This window comes from Tachysurus fulvidraco, chromosome 1, assembly GCF_022655615.1.
Source record: "Tachysurus fulvidraco isolate hzauxx_2018 chromosome 1, HZAU_PFXX_2.0, whole genome shotgun sequence".
In the NCBI taxonomy this organism is placed as follows: domain Eukaryota; kingdom Metazoa; phylum Chordata; class Actinopteri; order Siluriformes; family Bagridae; genus Tachysurus; species Tachysurus fulvidraco.
The window spans coordinates 43,267,852-43,289,977 of record NC_062518.1 but is presented as its reverse complement, the minus strand read 5'-3'; the positions used below and the strand labels follow the sequence as shown (position 1 = coordinate 43,289,977).

General features: G+C 36.8%; 3 protein-coding genes across 4 annotated transcripts in view; 2 read left to right on the top strand and 1 right to left on the bottom strand.

Annotated features, from left to right (window-relative positions):
- LOC113650532 (lactose-binding lectin l-2-like) overlaps positions 1 to 22,126 on the bottom strand; it is a 214,377-nt gene that overhangs the window by 37,108 nt on the left and 155,143 nt on the right. The gene's annotated exons all lie outside the window — the stretch shown is intronic.
- On the top strand, positions 8,526 to 11,654 carry LOC113650562 (lactose-binding lectin l-2-like). The gene is made up of 7 exons (XM_027158982.2): positions 8,526 to 8,621; positions 8,719 to 8,742; positions 8,833 to 8,859; positions 8,981 to 9,126; positions 10,371 to 10,505; positions 11,298 to 11,409; positions 11,500 to 11,654. Exons 1-7 carry the CDS (start codon positions 8,561 to 8,563, stop codon positions 11,568 to 11,570), a joined length of 576 nt encoding a protein of 191 aa, XP_027014783.2. The 5' UTR covers positions 8,526 to 8,560; the 3' UTR covers positions 11,571 to 11,654.
- Positions 14,300 to 22,102, top strand: gpaa1 (glycosylphosphatidylinositol anchor attachment 1). Of its 2 annotated transcripts, none has more exons than XM_047800210.1 (13): positions 14,300 to 14,442; positions 15,427 to 15,518; positions 15,636 to 15,815; positions 15,958 to 16,069; positions 16,219 to 16,366; positions 16,948 to 17,049; positions 17,403 to 17,599; positions 18,222 to 18,418; positions 18,733 to 18,886; positions 19,356 to 19,427; positions 19,747 to 19,943; positions 20,610 to 20,780; positions 21,319 to 22,102. In XM_047800210.1, exons 2-13 carry the CDS (start codon positions 15,445 to 15,447, stop codon positions 21,560 to 21,562), a joined length of 1,848 nt encoding a protein of 615 aa, XP_047656166.1. In that variant the 5' UTR covers positions 14,300 to 14,442; positions 15,427 to 15,444; the 3' UTR covers positions 21,563 to 22,102. The 2 variants fall into 2 exon arrangements, with proteins under 2 accessions (XP_047656166.1, XP_047656207.1); XM_047800251.1 differs by lacking the exon at positions 14,300 to 14,442 and adding an exon at positions 14,859 to 15,037.

Sequence of the window (22,126 nt, the reverse complement as noted above, 5' to 3'; positions counted from 1 at the left end):
TTTATTAAAAGCTGATGAGGAACACCTTTTTGTTATGTCTGCCTCTGCCACAGTGCCCTAGAACTTGTAAATGCAATATGATAATCATTAACTATATAATTCAGATTATTCTATTTTGGTAGTGGTGGTGACTGAGGCTTGCATTACTATAAAAGCACCACCACTTCACTTGTTTTATATCAAGCAAGAAGAATCTTCTGATTAGATGTAAGTTTAATAGTCTTTTAAGCAGTGTTACTAGAGGGCAGTAGTGGCTCAACTGGTTAAGGCTCTGGGTTGTTGATCGGAGGATCGGCTGCCACTTCTGGGCCCTTGAGCAAGGCCCTCAACCCTCCCTGCTCTAGGTATGCTGTATCATAGCTGCCCCTGCACTTTGACCCCAACCTCCTCAGATGGTGTATGTGATGAAAAGAATTCCACTGTGCGGTAACGTATATGTGACGATAAGAAAGGATTCTATTACCCGTTTTATGGCTCATCGGACTGAAGTGCTATTACTTCTTATTCTCACCATCGCAGCAACAGCTTTTGGTAACTAAGATTAATAGACTTAAAGCTTTTCATATCAGTCCACATATTTGTTATATTTTATGTATTAGCTGTTAATGAAAATATTAGATGCTATAGCATTTTCTAGTGACCAGTGGTGTCAAAAGTATTCACATTCATTACTCAGGTAGAAGTATAGATACTAGGATTTAAAAATACTTGTGTAGAAGTATCAACTCAAGGTATTTACGCAAGTAAAAGTATAAAAGTAAAAGTAATGCAGATATGACTAGTTGGCTATAAGTATTGCAATGGTGCAAAAACTCAACCTTCAGAGGCATGTCATCAATAACCTTTATTTAACCAAACACAGCCAAACAACAACAGAGTAAACAACAACAGGGAAGCACAGAACATGCGACAAAGTTCGACCATGCATGCGACCAATATCCTTTGTTCAGCTGCAAAAGCAGCTGGTTTTCAAGGTTCTTTGAGCCAATGCATGCTCTTCTTGGTCTGAAGATCAGCCCTGCAACACTTTCACAGGCTGCTGAGGCCAGGAGTGGCATATTAAGCTTAAGCCATAGCTGGCAGACAGCTGGGAAGGACTTCAGTACCTCCACTGTGTCTCCTGGTCACCCCAGGTACGCATCCAACTGCTGGGTCGAATCAAGAGGGCTGGTCTTCTTCAAGCAGGAAAAGAAGTCCTCTTCCTCAGATGATTGGGAGCCCTCACTGATGTGATTCTCGGCCTGACAGTCTAAGTGGTTTCTGATATAGTCAAGGCCTCTGGAATAAAAAACAAAAACCAGGGCAATTTAGACCATATGACACTATTGTAATTGTGTATTGGGTAGTGTGTGTGTTGCTCAATTTCATTATAAACTCAAATCAAACTCATTTAACTGTCTCTATAGAATTTACACACATTAAAGGGATAATTCACCCAAAAATACATTTACCAGACACCCTTATCCGGAGAGACTTACATTTTTATCTCATTTTTCTTTTTTATATAACTGAGCAATTGAGGGTTAAGGGCCTTGCTCAGGGGCCCAGCAGTGGAAGCTCGGTGGACGTAGGAAAAAACTCACTTTCCAATTGGTAGCCCAACACCTTAACCATTAGGCTACCTCATGCTCATCCTCATGTTCTAAATATGAATGAATTCCTTTTTTCTGATGAACACAAAAGAAGATATTTTGGTAAATGATAAGCACACAGCTGATTGTAACCATTGACTACCATAAACAAATGATGGAATTCAATGGTACCGTCAACTTTGTGCTTACCATCATTTATCAAAATATCTTCATCATGTATCAGCTGTGTGCTTACCATCATTTATCAAAATATCTTCTTTTTTTTCTCATCAGAATAAAGGAATTCATACAAATGTGACCGCCATGCCGTCCACGGCACACCACCACTAGGGGATGAGGCTGCATCAACTTCATTGTAGCTTTTAAGCATTAAATCCTAAATACACAGTTAAATTTTATATTGTTTGAAAGCTTAGACTCTCAGGATTTTATTAAGCCCACACACAAGGAATAATATGATTTATAGCCGTCATACTAATTCAATCCACGTTGATAGTCACCTGAACTAGCCGGCGCTAGTCCAGTTGTTTACTTACCTTTAAACGCTTCCCTTTCTTCACTGGGGTAATATTTTCCAAAACAAATGCTTGTAAAAAATCCCCAAGCATCCAAGGAACTGGAATATGTAAGCCTTTTAATCCAAAACACTTTGCTCGCCTCACAAATATTATGTTTCTGACTGAAAACTGTAAACAGCACTTCACTTCCTCCTTTGTTTCAGCTCTCACCTCTCCTAGGAGGCTTATAAAACCACTGATGTCAGATTTGTAGTCCAGGGTCTAACGAATCAAACAAGCCCTCACATGAGAAAATCGGCGCCTGTAGTGCAGAGATAGACAGCTGAGAAGCCAATGATGTCTCTCCATCCTAGGTGGGACACCCTCCATTTGACTGACAATTGCTCCCTCCAGTAGCGATTTCATGATCCGGGACCTTTACAGCTCTTTAGCCAATAAGGAGACGATTCCAACGTATGCAATATGACACGTCTATGAAGGGTGGGCTGCGCAGTAGACGGTGCGCAATGGTTTTATTGCGCAATTCTCGACTTTTTCACACTCTCACGCCTCAGGGTGTCAGGTTACAGGCCTTTTTTTCACAGCAGGCTTCTAGGCAGAGGGGTTCTCTTTGTTTTAGGCCTTTTAAACTGAGCATGCAGTCTTTTAATACAAAGTTATACAGTAAACAAGAAAAACATGAATGGACAGACATGTCCGTAGAAAAATATTCATATAAAATCCATTTTTGAGTCTTTTGACTTGAATTTTTTTTTGGTGAAAGCCAAGACATGTGGCTATGACCCTCAGTTGTTGTTTAGCTCTTAACATTTTTTACAGCAATAAGTTTAATCAGTTTATCAGTAAACAACTCAGACGGAAATCAAAACCCTCCATTCTAGCCTCTGTAACTTTGTGTCAGTACGGTCTAGAATCACCCTGACACTTGTATCTGAAACTAGAGACTCTCTTCTTTCCAATGAGACCAGGCTCACCCCTGTGTGTCATGAAAATAGGGGGCGATATCCATAAGAGGTGTGAGAATAATTGTATAAAACAATCTTTTCTGGTAATGTTGGAGACTTTCTGTATAGGGTACATTGTTCTTTCTCTCTCACACACACTCTTCCACACACCCACACATAAACATTCCTTCTCTATCTTACACATACACACAGATGCCTTGACCTTAGTTTAACCCCCTACCCACCTTATTGGGACCCCCTGCTCTGCACGTATCACACTTGCAACACCGAAAGGAGTTGTAAGAGACATGATACTTTGGCTGGGAGGTTCCTACATTGAGATAACGGCCAAGGCTGCTTTTGTGGACACTAGCATTAAGCTCTGCACACACACATTACCCCATCCTTCTTCTAGTACGACTATATATTCCTGTTTTACTTAATAAACCTTGGAACTTCTCTCTGAAAGACTTTGACTAGTGTGTTCATTGAGACATCCCCGAGTACTCGCTGGAAACCAGAAACCGAGCAGAGGTGGAGAAGGCTGAATTTTTTTACCCTGTCCAGGCGACAGATGAAAATTCCTTACAAGAGGTTAAAACAACATGAGGATGAGAAAATGATGACAGAATTTTTGGGTGAACTATCCCTTTAAAGCTGCATTAGGACCTCAAGCAGCTGCTGGCATGATTGAAAATTATCAGTAAAATCATTTTAAACAGCATTTGGCCAATAGTCCTCTTTACAAGGACCCATAGGGCCCCATACAGGCACGTGCACTCTCATACACAGACAGGATCATGACTATCCTTAGTACATACCTTATCAACCAGCAGTGCATTATAGCTTTGCACAATTAACTTACAAATATTGCATATAGTAACAATATAAGCTCTGATAACATTTGGTTAAATTTGAATTTCCACCAAACTAGTTTGCAATGTTGAATCATAGCCTACTGGTAGCATGCAAACCATTGGCATTTACTAGGTCACTACAATATTGTCAATAATCAACTGATAATAACAAAAACTATAGATTTGCACAATTAACTTACTTATATAGCAATAATTTAAGCTCAGATAATGTTATGGCTAAAGTCGAATTTCAAATTTGTTAATAATTGACTGATAATAACAAAATTTCATCTTACCTCAATATGCTTTTTTAAATTAGATGGCAAGTTTTTGTAAGCCATTAGCTCGTGGAACTTGGGTGTACATAGCTTAGAACGCATGTGAAATGAGTTTTTTTTCCATCCAACCATGTCAAAAAATTCTTCCAGGTACGGCCAGGGATGTATAAGGGTTGCTTGGTCTTCCTGGCTACCAACTTCCTCGCTGGTGCTAGTGCTTGGTTGAGACATTTCGTTTTGAGCCTCTTCTACAGACATCTTCGTACTTGGGTAACTGAAGTGTCATGTGCAGGTGTGCGCTCTATCCGGATGGCGCAATTATTTATTTATATTAAATTTGCAGTGTGCTGAATCATATATTTATTCAGAACAGCAGTGTGTTTTTTTCAGATATTCGATATACTCTTAAAAGATTAATTCTGAAAACACTGAACATACATAAGAATAACACTAACATAAGGATTGAAATAAGGTTTTAGTCTCTAGTACTTTACAAAAAATTTGATTTAAAAGTAATCCATTAATGAATCCAATAATCCATACACTTATTTCATTAAGTGTAGTCATGAGAGCTTGAACAATCTCTATATGAACACCAGGGGGCGTTCCGGCAGGTGTTTGTTTATATCCGGTTGCATGTGTCTTTGCTTGATTTGTACTCACATGTGAGTCCTTAATGTTGTGCTTTGTTCTTATCTTCTGCATTTTATGTTTTGGTTTTTGTACCTGGTTTTGTATTCACAGTAATTTGCGTTTTTCCTAGTGTTTTTCTGGGCCTGTTGATTTTGTTATTTTTTAATAAACCCCAGTCTGTCTGTCTGTCTGTCTGTCTGTCTGTCTGTCTGTCTGCTATTCATGCACTTGGGTCTTGATTTTGTTATACACTCTGTATTACATACATTCTTTAGGTTTTAGAGTGAAGTATGAATTAAAAATATTCAGTGCCATGTACACATTGTATATTGAAAGAGAGTACATTCATAGGAGAGTTACTAATAATATGCCACTGATCTTCTCTTCTGTTTAGAATCACTGTCTGAAATTCGGCTCAAACTTGATGTCAGTACACAATGCAATTGTCTACCAGCTGGCCAAGTCTCTTATCCGTGCTTATAACCCTGCAGAGCCCCCAACTTGGTTAGGGCTCTCTAACTGCCAGAAGTTAAAACAACTTTCAATGAAACAAAACACCTTTTAGGAAAAGTGCACTGTAAAACACAAGAGCCATTTAAGTTATGTAAACGTACTTCTTCTCTTTAACTTCTTTTGCCATGACATGTTTTGGACGTTGAACTTGTACATTTTCAAATATCAAACTTTTTCCATTGTCTTGACTACAAGTCAGTTAAAACAATGCTTATCAATGAAGGTTATATACAGTTGTGCTCAGAAGTTTGCATACCTTAGGAGGGTTTGCAAGATGTGTACCTTGTTTTAAAGAAAACATGAGTGAGAAGGATGAAGGATTCAAGTTAATATGTAAAGCATAACAGAATGGCACAATCAAACAAAACCTAAAAAAGAAAATAAGGAAATAATCCCTGTTCAGAAGTTTGCATACCTTTAGTTTTTAATATTGTGCCCCCTTTATCCTCAACGATGGCATGCAGTCTTTTGTAATAATTGTGCATGACGTCCTTAATTATTTCAGGTATTATAGCTGCCCATTCTTCTTGGCAACATGCTCCAGTTCCTGTAAATTATTTTCTATTTCTGTGGAGCCATTGGAGGATCAACCTTGCCTTGTGCTTTGGATCATTGTCATGTTGGAACATGATCAAGAGCATCCCATGTGCAGCTTTTGTTCTGTAGAATGCAGAATCAGCCCCAAAACATCAGAGATCCACCACCATGCTTTACAGTGTGGATGGTGTACTGTTCACTATAGGCCTTGCTGACTCCTCTTCAAACATACAGTAGCTTTTATGGTTTTGACTATAAATTTAAATTTTGGTCTCATTACACAATATGACTCTTTTTCAGAAGCTGTAAGACTTGTCTAGATGCTGTCTGGTGTACTGAAGACAGGCTTGTTTGTGGCATGTAACTCCTTATTGTGCTCCATGAATCAACAACACCACTTTTTTCCAGAGCAGCCTGTATTTCTCTCAAAATTGTTTGTGACTTTTTTTTTTTGACAATTTATGCACAGACACTAATTACAATTACAATGAGTTACTGGTGTGGAAACTTCCTTTAATATCCATTTAAACCTCTGTGCATTAACCTTATAATGTGGCCAAAAATTCAAGCATGTGTCTAAACTTTTGTCCAGGTTTGTGTAGATGAATTCAGTTATCATTAGGTTATAAAATGGAGTCAAACAACTATGTGATAATTAATGACTTCACGTGACCAATATCTGTGAAATAATAAAAACAATTGTTTGCATTATCTGTTATATTTTCCAAATAAATGTAAAAGTTTAACAGTTTCTTTCAGGATATGCAAACTTTTACCACTTTTTTATTTTCAAGACATTTCAATATGGTTACATGAAAGTTCACTTGCTTCTGTTAAAACAATTCTCTCTGTGTGTGTGTGTGTGTGTGTGTGTGTGTGTGTGTGTGTGTGTGTGTGTGTGTGTGTGTGTGTGTGTGTGTGTGTGTGTGTGTGTGTGTGTGTGCGTGTGTGTGTGTGTGTGTGAAATGTATTAATATAATAAAACAAATCGCAACAATTTGTTCTCTCTAATGTCTAGTTCCAAAAATTATTTGGTTATTAAAGGATGTTTTTGCAGATTTGAGGAAACCATTTTGTTCTGGCACAAGTCTAATACTGGTATCAGGTCAGTGTCATTTTTAATCAGCTGTACCGTTTCCCATCTTTCAGAGGCATTGGTACTTGTTTTGGTCTGATGGAACAAAACTAACTTTCACAAGGTGGAGTCCAAAAGAGCCAAATTTTAAAAATAGAGAGTGCTGTGTGCATATGAACTAGGGAGGTAAGTGACACAGGAAACATCTTTTTTTTTATGTATCTTAGAAGACTTTTCCACAGTATATTTTACAGGATGTCATTTAATTCTTTTATATTTATTTCTGTTTGCAGGGAATGATTGGAATGACATTCCATGTGATCAGACCGTTCCCTTTGTGTGTGCCAAGAAAGTTAACTTTATTAACATATATGTGTATATACTGTATATACTTGAGCAATATAATACATATTATAATTAAATAAATTTTGATATTGGAAATTGAAAATTAAAATTATTTTATATACAGTTATCATTTATTGGTATTAGCAGTTTTTAATCTGTCTCAGTGGTGACAGAGATGTACTTACTGTATCTGCTAGGGACTTTCCAGGTACACTGCTGTAAAGTATCCTATAATGTTAGCGACATCAAATAAGCTGCATGTTGTATCAATTTACTTATAAGTATGTCTGAGCTCATCAAAAAACTGTTCATACTGTATATACTACAGAATGGTAATCTCAGAAAAACCTGTGCTTGCACATTCATTATACTCTCTGTGTGTTTTTATGGGAAAATATTTTTTTTTCTTTTTATGAAAACATTGTTACTAGTAGTCTAGATAAAATCAGATAATAAAGAATTATGAAAAATACAAATTCTTATACTCCTGACACTTTTCATGTGAGCTTCACATTAGCCACCAAGGTGAAGTAGAACATGACAAAGACATTCAATGCTCGATATAGACTTCCATTTTTTGTCATCCATTTTTTTTAGTTTAATAACTAACTTTTCCCTTAGAACCTTAGATACCAACCTCACCAATCTAAAAAAAAATGTGGACAATAACAATGACAATAATCAATGTTGAATTCTTGATTCTGTTTGGACAAAAATTGTTCATTTATTCCACTCACATGTTTATAGCAAAACACTCGTTCTGATTCGTTATCATTTCTGTATTAACACCTTAATCACCTCATGACTCGTATAGCAGCCGTTCTATTTAAACAGATTTAACACGTGTAGCTGTTGATATGAATTTTTATGAGGAGATTTAATTGCCATTTTTGGAAGGAGTCTCCAGGGTCAGCTTTTTATCACAGTCAGAGATAAATCAGGATTTTACTTTTATTTAAAGAAAAAGAGAGGCTGAGGAGGGAATGACTATTTATAGATGCTATAATATCAGCGATAACAGGATCTATTTTTTTATGTATATTCCATAACATGAAAGAAGATCATTATAGTAACATGATTAGTGTAGAACATTCACTATAAATGTAATGTTGTTATTTTATGTGATTTTTATATTTGACAATGAGTATTTTCAGAGATGAGCACAAATGAATAACTGTACAGTACATGTGCTCCACCTCCCCTGTTCCACATTAAAGCTGAAGAGACGCTTCCAGACTCATTTAAGGTTTAACTCAGAAATCGCAAGCATGGTTTGTCAGATCAGATTTTCATTGCTGTTTGTCATCTGTGTGGCTTCAACAGCCTTCGGTAAGTTTTATATCCTGAAACATCACTTGAGATAAAGAGATGTTTAAATCACAATCATAATTTTTTGTTTTTCTGTTTTATCGTTTCATTCTTTAAGTTCTGGTTGAAACATCTGTAACAGGTAACTCTCACAGACTAACTTACACTTTCAGCACAACATAGCCTTCCAACATGAAAAATTAATAACACTCTTTTTCTGGACATTTTTCAGATTCTAAGTGGAATGAATTGGTCAAAGGTATAATTTATTCTGAATTCTGATTTTAATAGCATTTCTAAATAAATAAATAAATAAATAAATAAATAAATAAATAAATAAATAAATAAATAAATAAGATTCTGATTTATTTTACGTTTAGTTTCCTTGCAGCGTTCAGAGCCTGAAAATGAATATTTCTCTTTGGAGGGATCCTCGTGCTCACCATATTGTCCATCAGGATGGGTGAGCTATGGCAGACGATGCTACATATATGTTGACCAGCACATGGATTGGATCTCTGCTGAGGTAAACCACACTTCCTTCATATCTTTGAAGTCACAGCTTATGAGATAAGAAGCAAATCACTATTAGAAATTCTCCTAAGAGAAGAAGAGATTAAGATCACTCTGATACACATCTGCTGTGATGAGGCTTTGAGCTAAATGTTGTACTATTTGCTTTAATCTTGTACTAATCGCACAGCACTCAGCACTCATGTTTAGTCATGCTTCATAAAACTACCTTCATGTATGTGTATCACTGTCAGGTCCATTCACATCAGATGCTCAGACACTTTGTTTAAATGCATAACTATAGATGTAAATGTTCTAGATGTAAAAGTTATAAAATGGAAGATTTTCAGAGCTCAGTGATATTTATTATTAAAATATCTTACAACTTCACAAATTTCTTTTCAACCTTTGCACTTTTTTTCAGCACAGTACTTTTCAGCATTAAATCCTTTCTTTTTCTTAGACCTTGATATTATTCTTGTATTTAATTATCGTACTTTTAGTTTTAGTTTATTATTTTGCTTTTACCTCCTGAGACCCCTATGCTACTGTTGTGTACATTACAATTTCTACTGACTGTTTCTCTTAATTCATAGCTGAATTTAATCAGTCTTTTTCAAGGAAGCAGTTTTGCAAAAGAATTATGCCTAACAGTCCTCATGGTACAATAAATATATAGAGACAATGAAGTTGTGAGAAAATGTTATGTCCTCATATGAGGACATTCGGGTCTCAAGAGGTTAAAGCTTTTATTTATCTCCACGTAAAACACTTCCGTTGACCTCTAAGTAAGAATTGTGCTATAATATAAAATTAATATAATATAAAATTCAATATTTAATGATATAATAATAATAATAATAATAATAATAATAATAATAATAATAATAATAATAATAATAATAATAATAATAATAATAATAATAATTTAAGTCTAAACTTATTTTATTGTATAAATAAATTTGCTTTGCTTTGCCTTGGCTTAAAATAGCACTAAACGACTTTAACACCTCCAGGGGAAAAGATACTTATCTGTACTGCAGCAGTGAAAACCACAACCAAAAAATAAAATAAAAATTCTGTCTGTCAAGTAGAAGAGTACAGGCTGTGTGTTGATTTACAAGATTTTATATCTTATAATTAAGTTATATATTATACTATCTAAAGGAATTAAGAAGGCATTTTTTTTCATTATTCATTTAAAATATTAAATATCGAATGCATCTTTTACTTCCTTTTGATCTTTTGATTTTCCAGAATCACTGTCTGGATCTTGGAGCCAACTTGGTCTCAATACACAGTGAAGATGAGTATAAGGTGGTCAAGGCCCTTATTCGTTTTCATGACCCCAAACAGAATCCCACGTGGATCGGCCTTACTAACTGTGTGAAGGTAAATGTTCAGCATTGGTTCAGGCTCAAAACACACACAAAAAAGTCAAATCAGAAAAACAACAGTAAATATGCATACCAATTCTATACCAATTCTAAATCTAAAGCAAAATGGAAGAGAGCTTGTGTTTTTTTTTTGTTTGTTTTTGTGTTTTTTTTGCTCTATGATTGTTCAGCTATCGGCAGCATTTGAGAGCACAAGTGAAAATGAACCCTTTTCTAATTCCAGTCAAGTAGAATCTTTGAAATATTTACACTGATATCAAAGTTTCTCCTTTTTTACTTTAAACACAATGTGACTCGAGCTGCATGGACTCCACATGGTTCGTGCAAAACCTTATGATCCGTTTTTGTGTCGTCTGATTGCAGGGTTCAGTAGAGGATGTTAGACATGGGTTAACATACTCAATGTCATACATTTGCTTTCTTTTCATTTGGGACCTAGAAATAGTGCATAATTATAAATATTAAATATTCAACATTATTTTATTGTATTATTATTTAATTTAACATATTTGCATTTTTTACATATAGAAGGTATTTATTTATTTTTTATGTAAAATGTATTATTCATAATTTATAGTTATAATTATTATTATCATTATAATATATTGGTATTATTATTATTGTTGTTGTTGTTGTTTTTGTTGTTGTTGTTGTTGTTTTTGTTGTTGTTGTTAAGGCTGAATGAGAAAACATTGTTTTCTGATTTTAATTAATTTCTGATTTTAAAACAAATTAAAAATAATACCATATATATAAAATCATCAATTATTATTATTTTTTTTTTTAGCTAAAAAACTGGTTTTGGTCTGACGGCACCAAATTATCTTTCACCAAATGGAACCCGGACGAACCCAACAATTTTGAAAATATAGAGTGTTGTGTGCATATGAACTTTTCTGGTAAGTTGAGCCTCTTCTGTAGATGTGACGTTTCATTATCAACTGACTGTCAGTCTTACTGAATTAATTCTTTTTTTTTTTTTCTTACAGTCTTTATGAACTGGAATGACATCCCATGCGTTAATACATATCCCTTTGTGTGTGTCAAGAGGCTTAAGTAAGATTCTTACAGCCTCACCTTACTGAATGTAATGAATAATGAAGGTTTTCTTCCTGCTCTTAACTGACATAAAAGACTTTGAGTGTAAAGCACATAAGAATAAATTAATGGAAACTTTACAGAGGAATCTTTGATGAATAATTTCTTTTTATTATGTTTATAATATTCTATGTGTATGATATGAGATGTGATGAGATGAGATGAGATCCACTTTAGGGGACTTTTTTATTCTTATATTCTAGATTTACTACCCTGAATTGGCTCATTTCTGATACCAGCACATCCTCAACTGTTTCATTCCTATTAAAAGTCATGTTATGATTTCACTTATTACCAAATCATATATAGTTATAGTTATTCTTACATTCACTGTTAGATTATGGAGCAATCACCATACAAATGGGTGTGACCTTTTAGTATAAAAACACAGATGACTTTTAGCATCTTCCTGTTTATTTCACACATTTCAAACAAAGAAGCCCACAATCCACGATAGCCTTTTGGGGGTTTTTCACCACTGCACCAGCAGAGATAAGGATCTTTTCCACTGATGATGTTAAACATGTTTAAATTATGTGTCGTAATATATGTTAAAACACTCTCACTACTAACCAAATATTCAAAAGCATGTAAATAACATAGAACGTTCTTTTTAACCATTAAACTGAATCACGCCACAGTGCTTTTGAATTTTCAATTCTGATTGGTCAGAAGGTTCATTTTCTATAGCAGCAGTTTTGATAGTAGTGTAGCTGAAAATCACAGGTTTATATAAATGTGCTTGCTTACATTTTTTTTTTGTGGTAATTCTTTATGTTAATAGGAATTTAACTCTTTCCAGAGACTAAACATGTCATTTGTGTGTGTGTGTGTGTGTGTGTGTGTGTGTGTGTGTGTGTGTGTGTGTGTGTGTGTGTGTGTGTGTGTGTGTGTGTGTGTGTGTCCAAGTCCATTGAATATCTTTGTCATTACACACTTTTTAGCATTACGTAATGATAAATATTTCCTTTTTTTTCTAGTCTACAAGCAGCAATATATTCATAAAAAAGACAAAAACATTTCTGTTCTCTGAGATGCTCCAAGTATTTGTTTATAAGCAGCTCAAATTTGGTGTGATCATCAAAAAGGTGTGATCTTCAACCACTAAAATTCTGTGTAACATTATCAGCAGAGGAGGAAAAAACACACGTCTCACACTGAAAGCTAACAGAACCTTGACAGAAAAATCACAGACAGAAAATCATTCATTTATTTTGATCTTTAGAAATAGGTTAGAGGAAGATTTCTTGAAACATGCAAAGAATAATAAAAAAAAAATAAGTAAAAAAATAAGTAAAAAATATCATAAGAGCAAAATAGCAAAAAAGGCAAAAGGGGTACTTTTTATTGTCAAGCTGAACCAAAAATCAGACTCACTCGTAAGAAGCAGAGATGCCCTTTCTAGGGTCAAAACAAAAAAAAATAAAATGTTTTTAACCATGTATGCATTTACATTTAATCTTTCTGATTCAGATTAAAGAAAATATCCTATTATAAAGAGGCAAAATTTAAATATAAATGGGATATATATATATATATATATATATATATATATATATATATATATATATATATATATATATATATATATATATATAATACAATTATAATTATGCAATAATTATATAAACTATATTATATATATAATTATATTAATTATACAATATATACAATTTGGGGGCCAAACTGCCCCCAAATTGTTTGGACTGGTGGAGCTATAGGGTTTGAGCTAGACACACCAAAGTTGCTATAATAGCTTCTAAGACTGGCCTCTGGATTTTGTATATAAACTATTTTAAGCAAAGATAATTATTAGCTACATGCACATAATAATAATAATAATAATAATAATAATAATAATAATAATAATAATAATAATAATAATAATAATAATAATAATAATAATAATAGCTACAAGCAGCGATTCCGGGGTCAAGCCAATCAGATGCGCTCAGAACATGTCGCTGATGAACCATACCAAGTTTCGTAGCGATATGGCATTGCATTCATAAAATACTGAACTTAACGTGAAAATCTCGTGGCCACTAGGTGGCGCTGTCACGTTGCGAAATGTCTGTGTGTGTGTGTGTGTGTCACTGTGGTGCTGATTCTGGTTCTGATATTAGCACCCAAGACATATTGTGTGCCAAACTGCCCCCAAATTGTTTGGACTGGTGGAGCTATAGGGTTTGAGCTAGACACACCAAAGTTGCTATAATAGCTTCTAAGACTGGCCTCTACATGTGTGCCAAATTTCATAACTTTCCTACGTACGGTTCTTGACTTCAGTGGCGGAAGAATAGTAATAAGAAAACTAACGATAACAATAGGTGTTTACGGCACTTCGGGGCTTGAATCCTAATACTAATACTAATACTACTACTACTACTACTACTACTACTACTACTAATAATAATAATAATAATAATAATAATAATAATAATAATAATGATGACGACGATGATGATGATGATAATAAAGATGATGATGATGATAAAGATGATGATGTATAAATTCTCATAATTTAATACGCTGAAAAAATCAAATTGTGTGAAATGTTTAAAGAGAAAAATATACTATACTTTACAAAAATATTTTATTTACATTTTAAAAAAGGACAAAATTATGATGATAACATAAAATATTACAGGGTTCGGATCACAAAGCGTGCCGCGCAGATTCGCTGATATCCAACACATTTTCCGGAAGTAGGTTTGAGAATTATTTGTAGATCTGCTGGTTTACCGGAAATTCCTGTGTAATTTTACTTCCGAGGAAAGGCAGGAAAAATGAATGTGTCTTTGCTGTCTTTGGGATTTTAACATTTTTTTAAGGTATGAATTGGAAAAGTCCGATCTAATAATTGAGCGTGTGTGTGTGTGTTTATTTTTTATATATAATTAATAAGTTTATTCTTTTTTTTTACGTTACGCCATGGCAGCTGACACCCTGGTTGCCTTGACAGCGCTCGTGCAGTTAGCTAGGTGCTAAACTAGTTAGCAGCCAACTGAAGCAAGTTAGCAGCGTCTTTATTCCTGTATTGTCATTTATAACGCTTATTGAGAGTACCTAACCCGGTCATAGACGTAAAACCAGTTCATCAGGTCTCAGTCACTCGCTCGTCTCTCATTAAACACAAATATTTTGGTGGTAGTGGCTTTTATTTATTTATTTATTTATTTATTTATTTATTTATCATTTTATCCTGTTCCTGACTGAAGGGAGTAGAACCGGGTGTAGTTCTTCTGGTGTAGCACAATATTCAATGTTCTTTTTCTGCTCTCCGCGCTTATAAAGAGTGATTATTTGAGTTAACAAAGCCTTCCCTGTCAGCTAGAAGCAGTCATTCTCTTCTGACTCCACATTCTCCACTGTGAATGACTCTTGGACACAGTGGAGGTCAACGATTGGACATCCAGAACAGTGGAGGTCAGCTATTGGTTATTTGGAATAATGGATGTCAGCGATTGGCTATCCAGAACAGTGGTTCTCAGCGATTGGGTATCTATAAATGATGTTCAGTGATTGGTTATTCGGAACAGTGGTATTCAGCAAATAGTCATTGGGAACTAACAGTTGTGGTGCAAACTGGAAAGCCATATTGATTGCAGAAGAGTAAGTTAGTAAGTAACCGATGCGTTGACCACCAGCATCCACCCGATCAGCAGAAGTAGGAGCTTTACTCACCTGTCAGTCACGTGGCCCCTCGGTTCAGAAAGCTCCAACAGTGTTATTGTTGTATTAATTAAGATTTAACTTGTTCCTAACTACCATCACCGACTCCTCTTTGCATTTCATGATTGTTTCCTATGTCACAGTGGGTCCAGTGAGACAACATGGGTCTGTTATCTGACCCGAACCGAAGGAAGGCATTGACAAGCCTGCTCACTCGCCTCAATACTCCCATATGGTAAGCAGTCACTCATCAGGACTCGACACTATGTGTGAGAAGCTGGGAAACCAATTTAAAAAGAAAACAAAAAAAAAGAACAATTCCAGTCTTCTTAATACTCTGTTTGGACCACAGTGTGGTGTGTTACCTGGCGGGAATTGCCTGGTTCATGGGCCTGGCGTTTGAGCCGTTCACTCTGCGGACGTACATGTCGGAGAACGCGATGGGTTCCACCATGGTGGAGGAGCGGTTCCCCTCAGGAGAAAGAGCTTTGGCTACGGCACGGGAGTTTGCAGCTAATAAGAAAAAGGTTGGGTAAGTAGAACTGACTTTTATAAAGTGGAATGAAAACTGAAGACTCTACTGGGCTGTTTTGTTTCTGTAGGTTTTAAGCGATAATATTTATATATGATTGTCTAAGTGGTTCTGCTTTTTGATCATTCCTGTTTCATTGAAGGGGCATGCCAGTGGACTGGTTGGTCAAGACAATGCAGGCCAGAGGGCTGGAGGTTTTCACTCAAAGCTTCTCACGCACTCTACCCTTCCCTGATGAGAACAAGGAGAGATATGTGAGTTTGTACACTGGCATATAAACACAATTTATTTTAATTTAATTCACAACAGCTTTGTCAGAAATATCTCTCTCTCTCTCTCTCTCTCTCTCTCTCTCTCTCTCTCTCTCTCTCTCTCTCTCTCTCTCTCTCTCTTTTTCTCTCAGATGGTTCGAGGCACTAATGTGTATGGGATCTTGCGTGCACCTCGAGCTCCACGAACAGAAGCCCTGGTATTTAGTGCCCCCTGCAGTCCTGGTAACAGCAACAACCAGGCAGTGGGTCTTCTGCTTGGCCTCGCCCAGTATTTCAGAAGTGAGATGCTTTATAATCTCCTTTTATAAACACAATTCCATGTTTTACTTCATGTTTTCAGTCTAAATTTCTGCTGTTTTTTTTTATAGAAAGTAAAAAAAAGGGGGATCCTTTGTCAAATAAACCTCACAGCCACTAATAAGAGCATATTATTATAGAGTCTATGTAGGTTGAATGTCTACAGCTACATTACAGGATGGTAACTGTAGTGTGTATGTATGGCCTTTAAATTCAGCACACTCTGCATGTTGTAGATATATTGATCTAATTCCCATATAGTGCATTTAACTTAAATAGACATTAATTTACATGGATGAATATACAGAAAGTGTTTACTATGCAAAGAAATCTGCAAATTTGCCCACGTCAGTGGAAGAACGGACTAAAAACACTGTTTGAATTCTCACCAGATGTAATTAAGACCAGAGGAGATGTAACTAAGTACCAGGAAATAAATGATGCTGCTTCATCTCTGAGCAGCTTATTAAAAGACTGAACAAGCATTTTTATCGGTTTTGTTATGTTGTTGTTTCCTGCTTACGGTGCTTCTATGTGACACAGGTGTAATGTTGTCATCTCAGGTCAGATTTACTGGGCTAAAGACATTATATTCCTGGTGAATGAGCACGATCTCATTGGTATGCAGGCTTGGTTAGAGGGCTACCATCACACCAACATCACTGGTGAGTTACACACCCCATTCTTCCCCAATCACATTTAATAAATAATTAAATGCATATATGAATCTTCCTGTCAAAATAAAACAATGAAGAAAAAAATTAAAGCCCTGAAAAAAAAATATATATATATATATATATATTTGTATTTTTTTTTTTTAATCTGTTAGTAAAGTTCTACAGAGCTACAAAGAGCTACAGTTATTTATACTCATTCACATCAGTGCTCACAAGTGAGACTCATGTTTTCTGTCCATGGCATCTGGACTTTCTGGCATTACTAGATTAGACACAAAATCTTAGTTTCTTTTTTTATCTTTTGCCGAAAATCCGACATTATGCTATAACGGATCGATCAGGGATGAGCTTCACGCCGCTACAGGGCCGAGCCGGCTCCATCCAGGCTGCTCTCTCGCTGGAGCTCAGCAGTGATGTCATTACCAGTCTGGACCTGGTCCTGGAAGGTCTAAATGGCCAGCTCCCCAACCTGGACCTGGCCAACCTCTTCCACGCCTTCTGCCAGAAGCTTGGTGTCCTCTGCACCATTCAGGGGAAGGTAAGAAAGACATTAAGACAAACCTGATAGCCTTAAATCAGGATATACACTGTGTGTGGAACCCATGAACGTTTTTAAACGCTACGAAGCCATTTATAATGTAGGTCTTTTTTCATACCACAATATTGTACATTTGATATAGAAATAGTCCCTATTGTTTATTCAAATATATTCACTTAATAAGGGAAAACATGTCCGTTACAATACATTGTCTTGAAGTTTTTTTCTTTTATAATATTTGCAGACTTTTCTTACTGACACACGTTTATCTGTTGTTTTGCCTAAATTTCCCTGGTGCAATTAATGATGTATTTGTTTATTTGTAAGCTACACAATCTATTAAATTGTATGAAATAACCATAAGCCAAAGTATAGGATTAAAACTGACTTACAAACATTTTTACATAAAAATGTCTGCATCTGTAAACATTCATGTTTATCTAATTTGTCCTAACGCCATCCCAAACATTTAACAAGTTAGCTACACGTCTCTGGTAGACATGAGCGCCGGCCTCCAGGAAGCTCATTGGTTATATCTCAGAACAGTACATATAGCAGTCCTGTGTGTTCCTGATGGTCTCCCAGTATTTAAAGTGCATGAGACCCTTGTATCCTGTCTCAGCTCCAGAGGAATGACTGGGACAGTACGGACGGTTACACCGTTTCTGCCCAGACAATGATCCTAATGGTGCTGAAGCAGGCGAGCGGTCGGCCTTGGGGTGACCACGGTCTCTTCCTGCGCTACCACATCGAGGCTGCGACTATCCGGGGCATCAACAGCTTCAGACACTACAAGACTGACGCTACCACTCTCGGCAGGTCAGCCATTACTTTTACCATCAAATGTTGTTCTGAATGTATATAGTCAGTTTCTCTCTCTCTCTCTCTCTCACACACACACACACACACACACACACACACACACACACACACACACGTGGATATTAACCAATTTGGATTCCTTCATTTTGCTTTGAAATGTTTGTTTGCACATTTTACACACATTTTGTACTCACACAACACTGATAAATGACAGAATGCACATTTATATTCCTGTCTTCTACTAATGACCTGAACCTGAATAAGAAATTATGTATAAAACGTCTCCATCTTTCATTCTTAACATGTCACAGGCTGTTTGAGGGAATGTTCAGGAAGTTGAATAATCTCCTGGAGCGACTTCACCAGTCCTACTTCTTCTACCTGATGCCTTCGCTGTCTCACTTTGTCTCTATTGGATACTACATGCCTGCTTTTGGCCTGCTGGCTGCCATCCTGCTGCTGCGAGTATCCTAACAGTTACACAAGTCTCTTTATTTATGACCCTTTGTCTTCACTGTTCCTTTACAATATCTTACAATAAGTCGTGAGTACGCTGACTGGCAGCAGGTTTTCTCATGCCTTATTACACTAGAACAGCGAATGTTCTCTGTGTTCAATTTCTGATGCTAAATTCATTTGCCCATCAGCTATAGCCAGAATAAAACAGAGCAAAATTGGCCGATTCTCTGGGTGGAATCACAATGTCAATCACAGTGACACTAGACAATGGTGTGCATCTATAAGCTGTATAATTCCATGTATGTGGAAGAGGGCAAATCGCACATTCCTGCAGGTGTGATGAAGCATGACGAGCTTTGCGGCAGATTAGATTTTACTCATGTGCTGTACAATACCTCTATAGTCTACATGATTATAGTATTTGTAACTGGAGGTTTTAGTGAAAATGTCTTCAGGATCCTTGACTTCATTGCAGGCGTTGGATCTGTGGGTCCAGATTGGGAATCCGGCCCCAGTAACCCAGGACGGAGTCAGTGAAGGAGTCCCGGTCAGTTAGAACATTTTCAAACCTTTTAATCATTTCAGGGGCTTTATTAATACATGCAATATTTCACCCAGATGCATTTATCATGTCTGTGATGTATACCTAGACCTGTAGGGAATTCCATATATTCCTATTCCACATGTTCCTACATTATAGTTAAGATTAAACAAAGATCATTCTCATCAGCTTTAGTGCTTTTGGGTGCTATTTTGTGTAAATACAGTTTCTCCATGTCATTTTCTCAGTATTTGGTGTTGAATCCTGATCTGGATCTGGTGCAGTATGACTAGAATCCTTTTCCCAACATTCTCCATTCCTCTAGCCGCCTAGTTCCGTTGTCCTGTCTGTGCTGACTCCGATAGTGATCAGCCACCTGACTGGTGTGGCTCTGTACACACTCCCAATCCTGTCTCAGGAAACAGCAGTAGAGCACTTCCCAGTGTCTGAGACCGAGGCTGTGGTTCTCACCGCCATCGCCATCTACACTGCAGGATTGGCACTGCCCCACAACACACACAGGTACTCTCTGTCTCTCTCTCTCTGTCTCTCTCTCTCTCTCTCTCACTGTTTCTCTCTCTCTCTCTCACTCTATCTCTGTCTGTTGCTCTTTCTCTTTCTTTCTTTCTCTCTCTCTCTCTCACACTCTGTCTGTTGCTCTGTCTCTCTCTGTCTCTCACTGTTTCTCTCTTTCTCTCTCTCTCTCTCACTCTCACTCTCTGTCTGTTGCTCTTTCTCTTTCTTTCTTTCTCTCTCTCTCACTCTCACTCTCTCTGTCTGTTGCTCTTTCTCTTTCTTTCTTTCTTTCTTTCTCTCTCTCTCTCTCTCTCACTCTGTCTGTTGCTCTTTCTCTTTCTTTCTCTCTCTGTCTCTGTCTCTGTCTCTCTCTCTCTCTCTGTCTCTCTCTCTCTCTCTCTCTCTCTCTCTCTCTCTCTCTCTCTCGTCAACAGCACATCACAAAGTGTTTCATGCCTTAATGGTCTGCCCAAGTTTACAATTTCTATTTGTTAAAAACTACAAAGTTTAACAATAAGGAATGTCCACAACTACTATCAGGGCTGCCGTTGTGTAATATTGCAAAAAGTTTAAATACAGATCTCTAACATCTGACTTGTCTGACTAGCTCATCTCATCGTTATTACCATTATTAAAATACAGTGTATTTGTGTGTGCGTGTGTGTGTGTTAGGTTGATCTCAGGTGAGGGCACAGAGAAGGGTTGGCAGGTGCTGAAACTGGCAGCTCTACTCTACTTAGCTGTGCTTCTCGGTTGCACGGCTCTCATCAACTTCTCCCTGGGCTTCATCCTGGCTGTCACGCTGGTGCCGGCTGCTGCCTGTGTCACACCACACATGCCTAAGTATGTAAACATGAACTGTTTTATAATCACACTTTCCATTGTCACTCAGATGAGGACAGATTTCCTTTTGATGTATATCCTGAATTTAGGTATTTTTCTATAACTGTGCTTTCTGACAATGCCCATTGATAAAAGAGCTACAGAAATAAAATGAACTGAATTAAATTACGATTAAGTCTCTAGCTTTTCGGTATGATTCTCATTCATATCCATTAAGCCCCAGCTCCAAGATCAATGGTAGACCATATAGCATGTATCAAATGGTGACCAGAGACACATTCCAGACCTGATTTCCAAATTGCTTTTCTTAATACTATTTTGCCAATCGTGTGACTGAATGTTCTACATATCTGCCATGGTTATTTGTTCAAGTAAGGATTGCACCTTTTAATTTATACACTTGGATTTGACACTCATTAACAACTGGACATTTTAGCTATTTTAGCATTATAACAGTTCGATAGGAATCTGCATTTGGATTGTCAAAAATGTAAACATTTCCTATGTGTGTTTAATCCTATGAACTGTCTCTCATTAGGTCATTAGGTGCCGTTGCGATGGTGCTACTCAGTCCAGGCTGTACAATCCTCTACTGCATCTTCCTCTTCCAGGACCTCCAGGAAGCGCCAGTCACACTGTCCGAGTGCTGCATGCTCTTCCTGTCCGTCATTTCTCAGGGCATCCTGGACCACGCCCTGTACGGTTCACTGGTCTACCCGCTGCTGGCACTGTTTGTGTATCCATGCTGGCTGCTGCTTTGGAATGTCCTGTTCTGGAAATAAGAAAAAGAACAAACTGTGCCTGTACTAAGCCTTGGGGTTTACCTAAGAGGCAATTTTGGGGGTGAGTGATCAAGAATATGGGTGGAGCTACTGAGACCTAAGAAAAAGAAAACTGTAGAGGACGTTTTCTCCTGCAAGCTATTTCTTTGAACGTTGTTCATATTTGTTTTAGGAAAGTAAACAGGAAAGTCCGTTGTTTAACACTGAAAGGAAAACATAAATATGATTTTTTTTTAATACACATAAACATCAGTGTTTGTCTGGGTGGCCATTGCTTCAGGACAGCTAGCAAGAATCACAGAGTGTCGATACTAGCGGCACATTAGACGTAAGAAAACAAGTTCACCTTTTAAGCCTCACTGGTAGCAGGTAGCTGAGAAATGTGGTACTTTTCTCCTCTTAATGTGATGAGCTGTTCTGAACAATGTAATTAAGGCACAACATCATGAACGCAAGCTTACAGCACGCTAACCCAACCCCCTGTTTCGTTTTGATAAACAGTTCTGTTGTTTTTGTTAATAAAATACCTGAAAACTTAAAGTCTGTTAATGAGTTGTTCTTGCA